Raw genomic sequence first — 18,531 nt, forward strand, 5'->3', positions numbered from 1 at the left:
CAGTGAATTAGCACTGAGGAGGTCTCTCCTTGGTCTTCTCTTCTCCAGGCTAGCAACCCCCAAGCCCCTCATGCAAGAGAGCTGTCCCAGCCCCCTCACCACCTGCAGTGCCCTCTGCTCTCAAGCAGGTCCTCATCTCCTTGAAGTGGGGAGCCCAGAGACGGCTCCAGGACTCCAGCTGAGGCCTCTCCATGGCAGAGCAGGGGGCAGGAGAACCTCAACACAGAGCTGCAGCCTGCAACTGCAGATCACATCCAAGCCACCTACCTCAGCCAAGGGAGACTCAAACTGAGGGCAATGGCCTGAAAAGAGGCAATTTTATAGGGGCGGAGGCTTCCCGGGGGATGGGTGGGGGCTTTGCTGTCCCCTGACCACACCTGGCTGTGGTTCCTGCTTCTGCTTCCCCACACTCAGCACCTGACACACCTGGGGGTTATTTCTGCCACCCTCGCTGGGCCCTGGGGCAGCAGAGACCCTCTCAGGTGCCAGCGAAGCTCTCCAGAGGCTCTGCTTAGCTGCAGCCTGAATCAAACCTGGCAGCTGAGGCTTTCTGCCCCCGTTTACTCTCAGTGAGCTTTTCTCTCCGGTGCTGCAGAGGCACAGGGAGCTGCCCGAGCGCCCTCGGTGAGTCAGCAGAGCACCACCCCCGAAGCCTTGTGCCCAGTCCCACGATGCCAGGCAGGCAGTGACACATCCCTGTCTTCTCCAGGACGAGAAGCTGTAATTGCTGGGCGGGAGGAGCACATGGAAGTGCATCCACGACTCGGGAAGATCCAGGCTGGGCAGCAGCAGCCCCTGCCACAGGACGCTGCTGGCTTCGTCCTCCTCCCGAGCTGCAGCCGCGGCCAGGCTGTGCTCGCAGGGGAGCTGCTGCTGGGGGCTGACACAGGATCTCAGTGCTGCTGCTGGGCCCCGGCTCAGAGTCCAAACCCATCCTCAGCATCATGGTGGAATTCAGGATCTTAAACCTCACTCTGGAGGCAGGTCCAGGACCCTCCTGCTCACAACCAGCAGAACAAATCCTCTTGATATCCAACTTAGACCTCCCCTGGTGCACCTGGAGGCCATTTCCCCTTCTCCTGCAAGCATCTCCAAGCTCTGGATGCTGCCTCTTTGCATCACAGAGTCAGTCACAGAATGCTGGGGGGCTGGAAGGGACCTCTGAAGGTCCTTGAGTCCATGTCCCCTCCCTGGAGGTGTTCAAGGCCAGGCTGGAGGAGGCCTTGAGCAACCTGGGCTGGAGGGAGGTGTCCCTGCCCATGGCAGGGGGTTGGCACTGGATGAGCTTTAAGGTTCCTCCCAGCCCAACCCATTCCATGATTCTGTGAACCTCAGCTTGCCCTTATCTCCCCTCGTGAGCCTTGGTTGCATTTTCCCTCCCCAGGCCAGCTGGGGACTGGCTCAGAGCAGCTTCACTGAGCACACAGCCCTCAAGGCCAGTCCAGCACAGGGGAACAGAAGCAATCCTTGATAGGACAAAGAGGTTGGAATTTCGGATGAGAGACATCCCTGGGGAATGCCAAATCCCTCATTACAGTATCCGGCCCCATTGGGCCACCCAGCTGGAATATTCCTGCCCATAATCCCAGGAGGTGACATCCCAGCAGCCAGCCTTGATCCCACATGGAGCTGTGGTCACCCCTGGCTCCTGCCCCACGTGGCAGCCCCGCGCGGCTCCTGCATGACAAACCTCTTCCTCCTGCCCGTGCCCAGATCCAGGAGCTCCTTGGGTGTCGCTCTGTGTGAAACAGCTCCAGCCCCCCCTCAGAGGGAGGGGGAGCATTAGCAGTGCTATTAATAACTGCTGGACAATTAGAGTGCTGAGAGGCATCAAAGGGAGGAGGTCGGAAGCGGAACAAAGCGGCCAGCAGTGGGCTGGGAGCTGTAATTGGGTTACAGCTGCCAGGAGATGCTTCTTGGCCCAGGTCAGCCTCTGCAAGGGTATAAAAAAGCTCTCCCAGCCCAGCTTCTTCCACTGCTCCTCTGCTGCTCTGCTCCTGTGCCTGCTGCTCCAGGGTAAGGCAAATTCCTCTGTTTCTCTTGACTTTCTTCACAGAGTCCTGGAATGGGTTGGGTTGGAAGAGACCTTCAAGATCATCCAGTGCCAGCCCCATGCCATGGTTGCTCAGGACCTCATCCAGCCTGGCCTTGAGCATCTTCAGGAAGGGGACAGCCACAGCCTCCCTGAGCAACCTGTGCCAGGGTCTCCCCATGAACCCAGCTCTGCCTTCAGACAAGCTGGGTAGGCTGGGAGGATGCTGTGCTCAGCTCCAGGCTTTGGCCATGACAGAGATCAAGTTCTTGCTGCCCTCAGCAGCTGCCTCATGAAGTGGCAGCTGGCACAGCAGCTTGGCAGAGGCTCAGGCAGAGGTGAAACAGAGTCTGGAAGATGTGGATTGCCAGATGGCTCCATGGAGAAGAGACTCCAACGTGCACAGGAGGGTCTGGATCTGCAGGGGGTCAGCTGGAGGGGCTGAGGCAATTCTGCTCTGAAGAGCAAACTGTGCCCAGAAAAGCCCAGAGGAGGGGGGATATAAAACCAGAGGATCCTGGCACCTAACCATCACCAAAGGCACTTTCTTACCCCTGAAGAACTGGGAATGAGGAAGAGGAGAGGGAATTCCAGAGCAGCTCCCAGCGCAGCGCTCCTCAGGCAGCAGCCTGAGAGTATCTCTCTCCCCTGCAGCTTTGCCACCACCCCACGAGATGTGCTCCCGAGGGTCCTGCCACAGCCGCGAGACCTCCTGCCACGACTCGGCGCCCTCCTGCCACTACCGCGTCCAGAGGCAGCCTGTGCAGAAGTTCAGCTATGTGACACCCTGCTGCCCCCCCGTGCAGCCCTGCTGCCCCCCCGTGCAGCACTACTGTCCCCCCGTGCAGCCCTGCTGCCCCCCCGTGCAGCGCTACTGTCCCCCCGTGCAGCCCTGCTGCCCCCCCCTGCAGCGCTACTGCCCCCAGTATGCCCCCAAGGTCTGCAAGCTGCCACCCTCCTGCCCCAAGTACTAGGAGCAGGACTCGACCCCAGCCCCGGTCCCGGCAGCTCCTCCCTCCCAGGCTGCTCTCGCTGCCTGAAGCTTGAAGCTCTGCTCTCCTGGCCCGAGTTGGCTCTGCTGCACCCTTGCAGTGCCTCACCCGAGGGGAGAATCTCCCTGCAAACACCCACCCTGCTCTCCCCCAAAGGGCTGGGGATGGCTCCTGCTGGTGGTGGCTCCCCCGTGCTGTGTCGCCCCCCCTGACTATGTAGAGACAATAAACTTTCAGTCCCCAGATGAGAATTGATGCTCTTTATTCTGTGGCCTCTTTGCCTGGGAGGGCTCTACCTGGGACCTCACAGAGCCCTGAACTGCCCAGGGCTGGAAGGGGACTGCAACCTACTCTCAACCCACTCCCATCCCCTGCAGCCCACGTGTGGAGCTGTTAGAGGGCAGGAGGGCACTTCAGAGGGGCCTGGGCAGGCTGCACAGATGGGCACAGTGCAGGGCCAGGAGTTTGAGCAAGGCCAAGTGCCAGGTCCTGCACTTTGGGCACAACAACCCCAAGCAGTGCCACAGGCTGGGAACAGAGTGGCTGAGAGCAGGCAGGCAGAGAGGGCCCTGGGGGTGCTGGGTGGCAGCTGAACAGGAGCCAGCAGTGTGCCCAGGTGGCCAAGAAGGACAATGGCATCCTGGTCTTTGCCAGAAGCAGTGTGGGCAGCAGGACCAGGGCAGTTCTTCTGCCCCTGTGCTCAGCACTGCTCAGGCCACCCCTGGAGTGCTGTGCCCAGTTCAGGGCTCCTCCAGTCAAGAGAGATGTTGAGGTGCTGGAAGGTGCCCAGAGCAGGGCAGCAAGGCTGGGGAGGGGGCACAGCCCTGTGAGGAGAGGCTGAGGGAGCTGGGGAGGTGCAGCCTGGCACAGAGGAGACTCAGGGCAGGGCTCATTGCTGCCTGCAGCTCCCTGCAGGGAGGTTGTAGCCAGCTGGGGTTGGGCTCTTGGTGCCAGGGTTAGGGGACAGCTTGGACTCGATGTTCCCAGAGGTCTTTTCCAACCTGGTTCATTCTGTGACCTCTCCAGCTGGAGCAGGCTGCTCAGAGCCACAGCAGCCTGGCCTGGAATGTCTGCAGGGATGGAGCCTCCACTGCCTCCCTGGGCAGCCTCTTGCAGTGCTCCAGCACCACAGGGTCAAGAGCTTCTTCCTCATGTCCAAGGCACCACTTCTGCTCTTCTTCCCAGACACCACCAGGTGCCCACATCCTCAACTTCCAACGCCAGATCAACCCAATCCAGGCATTCTAGATGCATTTCTGTGGCAGATAAATGAGTTTAGGGACAAAACACAGGGAGCAAACCTACCCTCTCCTTAGCCTGGGGGACTCCTCCTCAGTTCCCACCCCAGCAGCAGCTCATTCTTCACTCCTCACTCAGGCTCAGAATTCCAAACATTTTGAGGTGTCTCATAAATGCAAATTGGTGCCTGAAAGGTCTCCTCTGAGCCCCTTTCACTGAGCTTCAACTCCTAGGACAGCTCAGGTTGGAAGAGATCTCAGAGCTCATCTCCTCCAACCTCATCCAGCCTGGCCTTGAGCACCCCCAGGCAGGAGCCAGCCACAGCCTCCCTGGGCAGCCTGTGCCAGGCTCTTCCCACCCTGGCACTGAAGAACTTCTTCCTCAGCTTCAGTCTAACCCTGCTCTGCCTCAGCTCCAAACCATGGCCTGGCCTGGCTCAGACCCCCTCATGCAAAGTCTCTCTGCAGCCCTCCTGCAGGATCCCTTCAGGCATTGGCAGCAGCTCTGAGGTCCCCCTGGAGCCTTCTCCTCTCCAGGCTGCCCAAGCCCAGCAGTTGCTGTTTGCAAGGCAGCTGCAGGCTAGAAGCAGACTCTGGATCTCTCTCTGCCTCCCACAGCCCAGGTCTCACTCTCTCCCCAGCCAGCACTCACCTGGCCTAGGCTCCAGCCCAGGACAGGACTGCTCAGAGCCCTCTGCCAGCAGCAGCTTTGTTGTGTCGGCTGCAGGCAGAGCTCCTCAGCTGCCTCCTGCTCTTATCTTGGAGGATCTGGAAAGGGAAGAGAGGAGCACACCCTGCACGACACAGCACTGACACAAGAGCCTCTCCCAGCTTTGTCAGCCTGGCTGGACCACTTGCACAGGGCTGAGAAGCAGAATCACTGACACTGGAGAAGCTCTCTGAGCTCATCCAGTCCAACCAGCATCCCAGCACCACCAAACCATGGCCCAGGCTGCTACCTCTGCAGGTTCTTTGAACACCTCCCCGGGTGGGGACTCCCCCAGATAGCCTGTTCCAGTGCCTGACCACTCTTGCAGTGAAAAAAATTGTTCCTCATGTCCAACCTGACCCCCCCAGGCACAACTTGAGGCCATTTCCTCTTGTCCTGTCCCTCAGTCCTTGGCAGCAGAGCCCAAGTCTGACCTGGCTCCATCCTCCTCTCAGGGAGTTGCAGAGACCCACGAGGTCTCCCCTCAGCCTCTTCTTCTCCGGGCTGAACACTCCCAGCTCCCTCATCTGCTCTTCCCCAACCCTGCTCTCCAGAGCCTTCATCAACTTTGTTGCCCTTCTCTGGCCCTGCTCCAGCTCTGTAATGTCCTTCTGGGAGTGAGAGACCCAAACCTGAGCCCGAAGAGGGGGGTGATGGAGTGCCCATCCCTGGAGGTGTTCCAAGAGAGTGCTTGGCTGTGGCAGCTGGGGGCAGGGCTGCTGGCCATGGTGGTGCTGGGCTGCTGGGGGGGCTGGGTGGCCTTAGGGAGCAAAAATGGCAGAGAGGAGGCCAAAGCAAGTGGAGAGAGGCAAACAGGATGCCAAAGGGGAGACCTTCGCAGCACAGCTGCTGCCTGCTCAGGATCCCAAATCCCCTGCTTCCGGGAGGGACACAAACAGGCTCAGTTTGTGACATAAGGGTGGGAACCAGCTGGGACTGAGGCACCCCTTGGGTGTCATCTCCACTGCCAAGGTGCTGGGTGCCAGTCAGGGAGACTTCCCCTGCGTGGAGTTCCTATGGGTGCTGGCAGCTAATTACAGCCTTGGGGGCTCAGGAGGAGCCGAACCACCCCGGGGCAAGCGTGGGGCTGCCATGCGAGGGGCAGGAGCTCCTGGGGAGTCAGCTCAGGCTGCACCTTGATGCAACACAGGTTGCCCAACAAGACATCACTTCCTAATGCCAGGGTTAGGTTCGTTTTTCGCCTGTGACTGATTGCCTGCAAAATGCCCTTAGAAAGCAGGTTGGGAAATGAAGGAACAGCAAAACTTCCCTGCCTCATCCTCGTGTCCTGCCCTTGGCCGCAGCCACCTGCCGGAGCTCAGCACCAGGAGGTTTGCTCTGCTCTTGGGCACTGGATGAGCTGTAAGAGAATCACAAAACCCTTTGAGCTGGAAAAGCTCGCCAGGAGCATCCAGGCCAACCATCAGCCCACGACCACCATGGCTGCTAAACCAGCTCCCCAGGTGCCATGGGCACACCTGGAACACCTCCAAGGAGGCAGCCTCCACAGTCTCCCTCAGCAGCCTCTTCCAGGCTCTCACATCCTCACTCAAGAATTTCTTCCTCATCTCCACAGAACCATAGAATGGTTTAGGTTGGAAGGGACCTCAAAGATCTGCCAGTCCCAGCCCCCACTGCAGGCAGGGACACCTCCCACTAGAACAGGTTGCTGCAGTCTCAAATCTCCCCTCTCCCAGCTCAAGCTCATTGCCCCTCATCCCGTCTCATTTTGCGCCCTGTCAGGGGACCAAAGAGCACAGCAGGCATTGAGCCAAGCCCAGGAGTCGCAGCAGAGGATTCCACTTCCTCTTGACACTCATTAGAGCCCTGAGCTGTCACCCGCACGGGGTGCAAGGTCTGCCCCAGCAGTCAGCACTTCTGAGCCGCCAGGGCCCTGCTGCCACTGATGCAACCCAGGTGCCCATTGGCAGCTAATTAAGAGCAGATTAGTGTCAGGGGCAGGAAACAGGCAAGAAACGCCCCCAAAACCCCGGGAATTAGATGGGATGGAACACGGCGTGGCAGAGAGGAAGCCAGCAGCAGGACTGACAGGGGCATAATGAGACGTCAGGGAGGTGCCTCACAGCCCACAGCCTCCCGCAGCCATATAAGAGATCACTCAGCCCTGAGCTCCTCAGTCGCTCTCCTTCGCCTCCAGACCTTCTGCCTGCCGCTGAAGAGGGTAAGGCAACAGCACACTGCTGGTGGTGCCGGGAGGGAAGCTCCGTGAGGGGTTGGGATGGACCTGCTGGGAGGCAGACCCAGGGCTCTGCTCTGCTCAGACCCCACCTGCAGCACTGCCTCCAGCTCTGCTGTCCCCAGCAGGAGGAGGGCACAGAGCTGCTGGAGCGAGGCCAGAGGAGGCCACGAAGATGAGCCAAGGGCTGGAGCAGCTCTGCTCTGAGCACAGGCTGAGGGAGGTGGGGGTGTGCAGCCTGGAGAGGAGAAGGCTCCAGGGGGACCTCAGAGCTGCTGCCAGAGCCTGAAGGAATCCTGTGGGAAGGCTGCAGAGAGACTTTGCAAGAGGGGGTCTGAGCCAGGCCATGGGGGAATGGTTTGGAGCTGAGGCAGAGCAGGGTTAGACTGAAGCTGAGGAAGAAGTTCTTCAGTGCCAGGGTGGGAAGAGCCTGGCACAGGCTGCCCAGGGAGGCTGTGGCTGGCTCCTGCCTGGGGGTGCTCAAGGCCAGGCTGGACGAGGCCCTGAGCACCCAGGTCTGGTGGGTGAAGGGGTGGGGACCACGGGAGAAGGTGCAGCAAAGGCATACAAAGGGGTTCTCAGGTGGCACCAGCTCCATGTTGCTTCCCAAGGAGGATAGGCTTGGGAGTGACTCATGGGGCTCCTGGTGCCACCTTGCAGCTCCACAGCACAGCTGGCAGAGCAAACCCTGCAGACGAGGCAGGTTCAGGGCTGAGCTTGGGCTGGGTTGGGCAGCAGCAGGCTGGGGATCCCCAGGGAAATGTTGGTGGCAGAAGAGGAGGGGATCTGGGAAGTGCATCTGGGGCTGCTCTCACCGGGTGGATCTCTTGCCCCTGGCAGCTTTGTCACCACTCCAGCAAGATGTGCTCCCGGGGGTCCTGCCATGACTACGACTCCTCCTGCCACAGATCCCGCTCCTCCTGCCACGGATCCTACTCCTCCTGCCACAGCTCGGGGCCCTCCTGCCACTACAGCATCCAGAGGCAGCCTGTGCAGAAGTTCAGCTATGTGACACCGTGCTGCCCTCCGGTGCAGCCCTACTGCCCTCCGGTGCAGCGCTACTGCCCCCCCGTGCAGCCCTACTGCCCCCCCGTGCAGCCCTACTGCCCCCAGTACACCAAGAACATCTGCAAGCTGCCACCAACCTGCCCCAAGTACTAGGAGCAGGATCCAGCCCCAGGCCTGGACCCACCACCCCACTCCTCCCCCAGAGCCCTGCGCTCTGCTCCTTGCCAGCTGTACCACTTCTCTGCCAAGCTCCACTTCCCCTCGCGGTGTGAGGGTGAAGCCTGGGTTCAACCAGCTCTGAGCTGGTTGTCTTCTCCCTGCCAACACAAAGCTTGCTGCCTGCTGGAGACAGTTTTCTTGCTTGCTTTGCTCCTTCATTCTCCAGCAAGACAATAAAACTTCTCCTTCAACTGCCTGGCATCTCCAGACGGTTTTTGGTCACCAGCACAGCTCTTTGCCAGGTGGCATCTGTTGGCTCTCAGGGTTTAAAGCCTCGCCGAAGTAGGAGGTACAGCAAGGTGTAAGCCAAGGGAGATGCCCACAGCACTCAGCAGTGATGCCAGGCACTCTGCAGTGCAGGCAGAGGGCAGGAGGAACACTTTGGGTGGCTTCCTGGAGCCACTGAACACTGCAGTGAGCTCAGCAGGTGCAGAAGAGGTTCGTTCCCCACCCCACCCCGGAGGCCTGACCTCTGTGCTCACATTTTTGCTGCAGCTGTGATCCTCCCCTGGGTCACAAAACAAAGTCAGTCCTGGAGCCTGCCCGGGGCTGCCCCAGGGAAATCCCTGCCAACAGTGTGGAAGCAGAGAAGCCTTCCCCAGGTGATTCAGCCCTGCCAGGGCTGGGAAATGGGTGGGAAATGGGCTGGATGAGCTGGGCACTGCGGGTGCCCGGGGCATGATCAGCTGGGCAGAGGGCTCTGGAATTAGTGAGCTGTGGGTCACAGGGAAAGTGTCACCCTGCAGGAACTTGCTGCAAGGGAAAGCTGCAGGCAGGCTGCAGAGAGCTGCTAATGAATCCCTCAGCCATGCCCAGCTCTCTGCCAGCGCTGGGAGCTGGCTCACCCCTAGCAGACCCTTGGCAGCCACCACCAACCCTTTCCCTCCTCGACTCTTCACCTGCTGCCGCTGGGCACTGAGTCACTCAGGTTTTCTGGCAGGAGAGGGTTTGCCTTCGAGCTCCCTTTCCCTTGCTGCCCAGGCCTCCAGCCCTCTGTGACTAACCACAAAGTTTCTTCCCTCTCCTTTCTCCCATCCCCACAAAAGGCACAAAGGCTCTGAACTGGTCGTGAGCTGGGGAACAGGAACAAAGCTTTCCCTTTCCATCCTATTCCATCAATTTTATCCAATTCCTCTCCATTCCCTCAGTTCCATTCATAGATTGGGTTGGGGGCACCACCCACCACCTGCCAAGGCAACCTCTTCCAGGGTCTCACCACCCTCCCTGGGAAGACTTAAGTGGCTTTAGACATCCCTGATGCTCACACCCAGCTCCAGCAACAGCAGTGGGTTTGGACTCAGGGGGACAGAAGAGAAGCAATCACAGGTGACAGGGGCTGGAAGAGACCTCTGGGGATCATCAAGGTCCAAGCTCTCTGTTAGATCAGGTTGCACAGGAACACATCCAGGTGGGCTTTGAAAGCCACCAGAGAAGGAGACTCCACGAGCTCCCCAGACAGCAATGCACCAAACCTGGACAAGCCACACAGAAACCTGCCCCATTCTGACCCCTTCTTTGCCTTAACTCACTGCCCAGGATGCCCTCCAGGACTCTCCTGTTCCCAGTCCCCTGTAGTTTCTCTGCAGGCTCAGAATTCCCCTCCTGGCCATCTCCCAGGCAGCCCTGAGCCTCTTTTATTGTCACAGAATCAGTCAGGGTTGGAACGGACCACAAGGACCACCCAGTTCCAATCCCCCTGCCATGGCAGGGGCACCTCACACCAGATCAGGCTGCCCACAGCCTCATCCAGCCTGGCCTGAAACACCTGTCGTGGAACGCAGGGATGAGGCTTCCACCACCCCCCTGGGCAGCCCCTGCCAGGCTCTCACCACCCTCCTGCTGAAGAACTTCTTCACCTCCAGTCTGGCGCTCCTCATTTCCAGCTTGGTTCCATCCTCCCCAGTTCTATCACTGCCTGACAGCCTAAAAAGTCCCTCCCCAGCTTTTTTGTAGCCCCCTTCAGATACTGAAAGGTCACAATGAGGTCACCTGGGAGCCTTCTCCTCAGCAAATATCTATCACTAATCAACTCATTAGATCCTAATTAGTGACCTGGTCCCAGAAGCCAAACTCAGCAGGCAGGGCTGCCCAGGTGCTAGTGGGCAGGGATTGACCTTGGCAAGAGCTCAGCTGGAGAAGTGCTGACCTCATGGTCCTGGGACTGCTCGGGGTGGGACTGGGCTGGGGTCAGCCCGATAAAGCCAGCAACTACCTGACAAAAACAGAATGGAGAGAGAGAAGAAAACTCAAATGGGACTGGGAGCTGCTGGAGGGAGTCCAGGGGAGGCTGGGAAGGTGCTGAGGGGCTTGGAGCAGCTCAGCAAAGGCTGACAGCCCTGGGGCTGAGAGCCTTGGACTGGCACGAACAGCCTGAACCTTCCCTCCCCCAGCTCCACACAACCAGGGCACCTCCAGGGCAGCTGGAGGGTGGGCAGGGGTCTGCAGTGCTCTGTTCCCCCAGCTGCCCAGCCCTGCAGCAGAAGCAGCAGCCTGGGGTGACCTCAGGGCTGAGGCATTGGACCAGGTCAGCCCCGGCGCTGGGTCCCGTGGGTTCCCCTGCCTGAAGCGTTCATTTTTCCAAGGATGTTCCTCTAGTCTGAAATCCCAAAGATGCTGATGGCACCACGGGAGGCCTCCAGGCCTCCCATCAAATGAGTATCAGCATCATTAGTGAATAATTACAACACAATCATTGACAGCAGCTAATGACTGCCAAGGGGTGACGGAGGCCTGAGCATGGAGCAGCTCCAGGAACAACATCCGTAGGAGGCTTTGCCGTTCCTCGAGGGCACCTCTGGGAAGCATGGAGCAGGAATTTTGCAGATCAAGTTGCACCAAGCAGAGGCAGGATGGGGCAGAATTCCAGAAAGTTTTGTGCTTTGATTTAATTTCAAAATGTCCAAAAGGAAGTGGAGAGGAAAGAAAGAAAGAAAGAAAGAAAGAAAGAAAGAAAGAAAGAAAGAAAGAAAGAAAGAAGGAAGGAAGGAAGGAAGGAAGGAAGGAAGGAAGGAAGGAAGGAAGGAAGGAAGGAAGGAAGGAAGGAAGGAAGGAAGGAAGGAAGGAAGGAAGGAAGGAAGGAAGGAAGGAAGGAAGGAAGGAAGGAAGGAAGGAAGGAAGGAAGGAAGGAAGGAAGGAAGGAAGGAAGGAAGGAAGGAAGGAAGGAAGGAAGGAAGGAAGGAAGGAAGGAAGGAAGGAAGGAAGGAAGGAAGGAAGGAAGGAAGGAAGGAAGGAAGGAAGGAAGGAAGGAAGGAAGGAAGGAAGGAAGGAAGGAAGGAAGGAAGGAAGGAAGGAAGGAAGGAAGGAAGGAAGGAAGGAAGGAAGGAAGGAAGGAAGGAAGGAAGGAAGGAAGGAAGGAAGGAAGGAAGGAAGGAAGGAAGGAAAGAAAGAAAGAAAGAAAGAAAGAAAGAAAGAAAGAAAGAAAGAAAGAAAGAAAGAAAGAAAGAAAGAAAGAAAGAAAGAAAGAAAGAAAGAAAGAAAGAAAGAAAGAAAGAAAGAAAGAAAGAAAGAAAGAAAGAAAGAAAGAAAGAAAGAAAGAAAGAAATACTTGGACCCAGGTCCGACCCCAAAGTCTGCCCCAGATTCCCACCATGCGTCTGCACAAGTCCTTGGTGCCTAAAATTCCTTGCTTAGCACTGAGCAGATCCCCTCTGGGGCTGCTCTTTTCCAGGCTCTCAGCCCCAAGGCCCTCAGCCTTTGCTCCTCACAGACCTGCCCCAGGCCCCTCAGCATCTCCAGAGCTGGAGGTAAACACTTCCACAGGGAACTGAGTACAGGAGTGACTCCTTAAATCCCAGCATTCCTTAGGGGATGTGATGAGGCAGCAGGGATGGGGTCTCAGGAATTTTCTGTGATGCATTTGCCCACCTGGTGGGCAGAGACCCCTAAAGAAAGACCTCAGGCTCCCCCATTTCTGCACAGCTCTGGAACAGAGCCCTGAGAAGGGGCTGTGAGGGATGATGCACAATTGGCAATCTGTGTTTAGGTTGCTGGCCAGGAGGTGATTGCTAAGAGCTGTGAGGCTGTTCCTTAGCTTTACAGCTCACCAGAAACTTACCCAGGGGCTCAGAACCGCCCAGGTTGGAAACTGACACAGGCAGGGCACAGGCACAGCTAAATCACTTATTTCATAGAGTGGCAAACACAAATATTGTGCTGGGAGAGGCTCTAAGTGTTTGCTCACAGAGTTATCTTGATCCTCCCCAGGCTGCTGGGGAACAGAGGCAGACAACCTCTGGCCTTGCCTCCTGCTGCTCTGGACGATCTGTGCACCGCCAGGACTTCTCCTCCTGGCAGGAGGCTCTCAGGTGCAGGCAGGAGGCCTTGGATGTGCAGTCTCAGCACCATGCCATGCTGAGGCTCTGCAAGGCCTTTGGAGCCTGCTCCTGGTAAGCTCTCCAGGCAAATCAGGATGCAAAATGAGACAGCAGCCCTGTGCTACCTGCTTATCCCTTTTATCAATATCCAGCCCATGACTAGTGGGGCCCTGGACATAGATTAGCCAATGGGAATGGCACTTTGCCAGGGCTTTCACACACCCCCCCCCCCCCCTCAATGGCTGCCTCCCCCAGCACAAGAGGAGCAGGAGAAGAGGGGAACATGTCTGGGCAAGCCAGCATGGACAAGCCCTGTTTGCCCCATCAAGCCTAGCACCACAGGTGCCCAGAGCAGTGCTGGAGTCTCCACCTCCAAAGACTTTCACAGCCTACCTGGACAACCTTTTGCCACCTGCTCCAGGTGAATCTGCTCCAGGCAGGGGAGCTGGATGAGATGGAACTCTGGAGGCCCCCCCAGCCCCTGCCATTCTGTGATTCCATGAATTGCCCTTCCTGGAATTCCATTAGAAACATCCCACTGAGGAGCAGCTGAGGTCTGGAATCCACTGCTGCCCACTCCTGATCAGGATGGCCTCACTGATGAAGCACCCTGGACCAGCCACCCCACATCTCCTGCTGACAGCCTGCCTGAGGCCAAGAGGCAGAGAGGTGCCCGAGAGGCAGCAGTACAATTAAGTTGACATTAAAAAATTGTCAAAAATCTGCCAAACAAATTGATGAAAGCCACAAAATTGAGGCTTGGTCAGCAGCAGTGACAGAGGCCAGGCAGATTCAGCAGATAAGTATAGGCTTAGTGCGTGGGGCAGGAACGGCTCTGGGGGACTCACATCCGGCAGCGCAGCTCCGAGGGACATAAAAGCTGTCCCTGGCCCTCTGCTCCTCACTCAGCTTCTCTGCTCCACCAGCAAGGTGAGTGGCAGCTGGGTCAAGGCTTCTCCTGGGGCCTGGCCAAGCGAAGAGCAGAGACCTGCCTTTGGCTCTGACCTTTGCAGGGGTTGGACTCAATGGTGTTTGGTTTCCTCCAGCCCAGAGAGTTCCCTGATTTCGTGATTCTTTGGTTCTAGGCTGCTGCAGCTTTCTGCTTCTGTGCTTCCATGGCTCTGATTCTCTCTTCCCATGGCTCTCTGACTCCATGGGTCCATGGCTCTGTGCTTCCATGGCTCTGATTTTCTCTTCCATGGCTCTCTGACTCCATGGGTCCATGGCTCTGTGCTTTCATGGCTCTGATTCTCTCATTTATGGTTCTGTGACTCCACAGTTCTCTGATTCCACGGTTCTACAGCTCTCTGGTTCCATGACTCTCTGGCTCTGGTTCCATGATTCCATCATCTACAGCTCTGAAATCAAATTTTTCCTGGCCTGTTGATCCAACACTTGTTGTAAAAGGGTTCTCAGCAACCACTGGTCCAGGCTCCCCAGGAGGTGGCTGAGAAGTGGTGCTGAGAGCTATGGTTTAGCCTGAACCAGAGTGAGATACTGGTTGGACTTGGTGCTCTCAGAGGTCTTCTCCAACCAGAACAGTTCCATGATTTGTGTGCCAAGCCAAACCCACCCTGGGTGCTCAGAGCAAGAGATTGCCCAAGCCTGTGGTAGGATGAGGCCTTGAGCAACCTGTTCCTATGATTCTGTGATTTGTGTCTGAGCTGCCTTCTGTTCCAGGTCCTGTCTCTATCCCACCTCCAGCTCCCCTCACCACCATGTGCTCTGCTGCCTGCTGCTCCACAGGATGCTGCTCCGTCGTGAAGACCAAAACCGTCTGCTGCAGCCCCTGCCAGAAGAGTGTCTGCTGCAGCCCCTGCCAGCAGTCCTGCTGCTGCGACCCGTGCCAGAAGGTCTGCTGTGACCCCTGCCAGAAGCCTTGCTGTGACCCATGCCAGACTGTCTGCTGTGACCCATGCCAGAAGCCTTGCTGTGACCCATGCCAGACTGTGTGCTGTGACCCATGCCAGAAGCCTTGCTGTGACCCATGCCAGACCGTCTGCTGTGACCCATGCCAGAAGCCCTGCTGTGATCCATGCCAGAAGCCCTGCTGTGATCCATGCCAGTCTGTCTGCTGTGACCCATGCCAGAAGCCCTGCTGTGACCCGTGCCAGACTGTGTGCTGTGACCCCTGCCAGAAGCCCTGCTGTGACCCATGCCAGAAGCCCTGCTGTGACCCATGCCAGTCTGTCTGCTGTGACCCATGCCAGAAGCCCTGCTGTGACCCATGCCAGACTGTCTGCTGTGACCCCTGCCAGAAGCCCTGCTGTGACCCATGCCAGACTGTCTGCTGTGACCCCTGCCAGAAGCCCTGCTGTGACCCATGCCAGTCTGTCTGCTGTGACCCATGCCAGAAGCCCTGCTGTGACCCATGCCAGACTGTCTGCTGTGACCCCTGCCAGAAGCCCTGCTGTGACCCATGCCAAACTGTCTGCTGTGACCCATGCCAGCAGTGCTGTGACCCGTGCCAGAAGCCCTGCTGTGACCCATGCCAAACTGTCTGCTGTGACCCATGCCAGCAGTGCTGTGACCCGTGCCAGAAGCCCTGCTGTGACCCGTGCCAGCAGTGCTGCGTCCCGTGCCCACCGCCCGTCTGCTGCACCAAGGTGTGCCAGAAGTCCGTTTGCTGCCAGCCCTGCTGCTGCGGCTGCCTCTCCTGCTGCTCCTGCGTGGTGAAGAAGAAGCCTCTGGTGCTGTGCTGCAGCCCCGCACCCTGCTGCGCTCCCGCCAGGAAGTGCTGCATCCCCATCCAGCAGTGCTGCATCCCCATCCAGAAGTGCTGCATCAAGAAGAGCTGCTGAGCCGCCCGGGACTGCTCCTCCACCTCCGCGGCTCGGCAGGGAGAAGCAGCAGAGCCGAGAACCTGCTCGATCGCCTCTGCCGCGGCTGATGTGGAGTGAACTCCTCAGCATCTTCTTCCAGCTTTCCAACTCAGCTGCTCTCTTCTTTCTGGCCTTCAGCTGTGGGACATCTGTAGCACTACCTCTTAGATGTTAGTGGGGCTCTTACTCCTCCTCTTGGTGTGTGGGACTTTGCTTTTAGTGCCACCTTTCTGCCTTTCCTCTCTTGCCTTGTAGACAATAAAGCAGCATCCGGCAAAACGCAGATCTTTGTTGGCTGTTCTTGCACCTCTGTGCCCAGGACGTGTCCAGGGTCCTGCTGGCTGTGGCCACGTTCCTATGGCACAGCAGAATCACAGGACGTCAGGGCTTGGAAGGGACCTCCAAAGATCATCCAAGCCTCTGCCAGACCAGGACCACCTAGGGCAGGTCACTCAGGAACACACCCAGGTGGGTTTGGGGTGACACCAGAGTAGACTCCACAGCCTCATAGATTCATGGAATGGGTTGGGTTGGAGGGGAACCTTCAAGCCCATCCAGTTCCAACCCCCTGTCGTGGGCAGAGACACCTCCCACTAGCTCAGGTCTCTGAAAGCCTCTTCCAGCCTGGCCTTGAACACTTCCAGGGATGAGGCAGCTTCTCTGGGTGATCTGTTCCATTGCTCCCCTCCCTCACTGTGCAGAAGCAAAGATCTGCCCACACTTCCCATGGGCATAGAGGCAGTGAGCAGAGCACAGAGGTCCCTCCCTGCCCCTGGGGATCAGCTGCCTCAGCTCAGGGCTTGCTGCAAAACTTGGTGCTTTAGGTAAATAAGACCCAAAGGACAGAGTGTGAGAGAAGGAAGCAGAATTCCACCCTCAGCCACCACAGCACTGCAGGAGACTCACAGGGACTCTTCCCTGACACTGGGCTGTGTGATGCAGGAGGTACCAGGGGGATGCTCTACTCACTCAGCCAGCAGGCAGATCCTTCTTCCATCCCATCTCCAAGTCTGAGACCCAGGGAACACCACAGACCCAGGCAGAGGCTTCCACACCTCATGATCCTGGATCAGAAGCAGTGGAATGAGACCCAAGTGTCACCAGGCAGCTCAAAAGCCTCATGCCTGACATAGCCAGCACCTGAGTCACCAGAGCCCTCTCCTGCCTGCCTGGCACCTCCTTGCCTATTAAAATGCAGGACTCAGCTGGGAATTGCACGTCTGGGGAAGGTGCCTTGAGCACTCTCTGTGGTTGCTTCCCTCAGCCAGCGCTGCAGAGCAAAGGCTGCACCAGGTCAGACTCCTCTGCAGGCACCACTCAGGGCTTCAGGAGGTTTCTACCAACAGGGAAATCAGATGGAATGCCCTGCCAGGAGGTTGCCCTGAGCTGCATGGGAGAGTCAGGGAGTTAATAAGGCTGGAAAAGCCCTCTAAGGTCATCAAGTCCCAAGACCACTATGGCCACCAAGCCATGTCCTCAAGTGCCAGGTCCACACATGTCGTGAACCCCTCCAGGCGTGGGCACTCAGCCACCTCCCTGGGGACCCTGTTTCAGGGAACCCTTTCAGTGAAGAATGCCCAACCTAGACCTTATCTGGTGCCACCTGAGGCCATTTCCTCTCATCCTATCACTTGTTACTAGGGAGAAGAGACCAAACCCACCTCAGTCCAGCCTCCTTCTGGGGTGTTGTAGAGAGCCAGAAGGTCTCCTCTCAGCCTCCTCTTCTGCAGACCAAACAACCTCAGTTCCCTCAGCTGCTCCTCGTAACCTTTGTTCTTCAGACCTTACACCTAGCACCATGAGAGAGCTCATCCCACACAGCAGGGCTGGCAGGGCTGGAAGGGCTTTGCTGGGATGCCAGGCTGGAAGGGTTGGAGGTTGCAGCCTGGAGAGGAGAAGGCTCCAGGGAGAGCTTGTGGAGAGCTTCCAGTGCTGAGCAGAAAGCTGGGGCCAGAGGTTGAGCAGGGCCTGTGGTGGCAGGACCAGGGGGCATGGTTTGGTAGTGCCAGAGGGAGACTGGGAGTGGAGAGAAGGAGAAATTGGTGGTGCTGAGAGTGGGCAGAGCCTGGCTCAGGCTGCTCAGAGAGTCCCCTGGCTGGCACCAGCCTATGGCAGGTTGTTTGGGGTTGTGAGGAGCCTGCTCTGGTTGGGGCTGTCCCTGCTGGCTGCAGGGGTCTGGGCTGGATGGGTTTTGAGGGTCCCTTGCCACCTGAAGTGTTCAATCAGCCTGTAGCAGGTGGAAATCAATAACCCATCTGAAGGCTTTCAAGTAGAATTCATCTCTGGAATCTGCAGGCTTGGCACCATGCCTGGAGCCAGCCCAAGCCAGGCAAAGATCCCTGGATCCACCAATCCTGCCTGGTGCTTGTACAAAGATCTGTCTTGGTCCTTGGTGAGGAGGACCAAGAGAACAGAGGGAGGAAGGCAGCTGTGTGCTGACTGCTGCCCGCGTGAGGAGTGCCCCAGTGCTAAGCATGGCTCAGTGTGGCAGCTTCTGGGTGGGGCTGTCCTTACAGGCTGCAGGGGCTTGGGCAGGTTCTGAAGGTCCCTTCCAACCCAGCCTGGGACTCTGTGGCCATCTTGGCCACCCTGGGGGCAATAATGCCTGGCACTGAGTGGGCCTTCAAGGGGACCACATGTTTGAAGGTTTACACAGAGAGAAGATCACTTCCTGCAGGCAGGGATCTGGCTGTTAGCAGTGACCAAGGCAGTGCTCCCTGGGGACAATTCCATGACTCCCAACGTCACAAGAGGTCCTGCTGCCAGCATGGGAAGAAATTACTTGTGCCAGCCCTCAGGGGTCAGCTGGCACCATGTCAGCCTCCCACTCAGAGCCTGCTGAAGATGAGGGCAGCCTCTCTGTGCCATGACTGGATGCTGCCTTTGCATCTCGGGGCTCATATTTGTGAGATGAGAGCTTCACCAACACAACTTTGCTCTTCCCAGGTGGAGCTCTCCTGGCTCCTGCACAGGGGCACAGTTCCTGCCCCCAGCCCCAAGT

The 18,531-nt window shown here is 57.8% G+C and overlaps 1 protein-coding gene and 1 long non-coding RNA gene across 2 annotated transcripts; both read left to right on the forward strand.

Moving 5' to 3' along the window:
- The first annotated feature begins 1,963 nt into the window (after positions 1-1,963).
- Positions 1,964-3,275, forward strand: LOC135192571 (uncharacterized). The gene is made up of 2 exons (XR_010309011.1): positions 1,964-2,016; positions 2,687-3,275. It is a non-coding gene; the product is annotated as an uncharacterized LOC135192571 (long non-coding RNA).
- A 5,604-nt stretch (positions 3,276-8,879) lies between these two features.
- Positions 8,880-15,509, forward strand: LOC135192627 (keratin-associated protein 5-5-like). The gene is made up of 2 exons (XM_064175897.1): positions 8,880-8,997; positions 14,389-15,509. Exon 2 carries the CDS (start codon positions 14,427-14,429, stop codon positions 15,507-15,509), a length of 1,083 nt encoding a protein of 360 aa, XP_064031967.1. The 5' UTR covers positions 8,880-8,997; positions 14,389-14,426.
- Positions 15,510-18,531: the final 3,022 nt, after the last annotated feature.

This window comes from Pogoniulus pusillus, chromosome 43 (genome assembly GCF_015220805.1).
Source record: "Pogoniulus pusillus isolate bPogPus1 chromosome 43, bPogPus1.pri, whole genome shotgun sequence".
NCBI classification, from domain to species: domain Eukaryota; kingdom Metazoa; phylum Chordata; class Aves; order Piciformes; family Lybiidae; genus Pogoniulus; species Pogoniulus pusillus.

Excerpts from the sequence above, each read along its gene's own strand:
- LOC135192627 (XM_064175897.1), top strand. The coding sequence starts at position 14,427 with ATGTGCTCTGCTGCCTGCTGCTCCACAGGATGCTGCTCCGTCGTGAAG.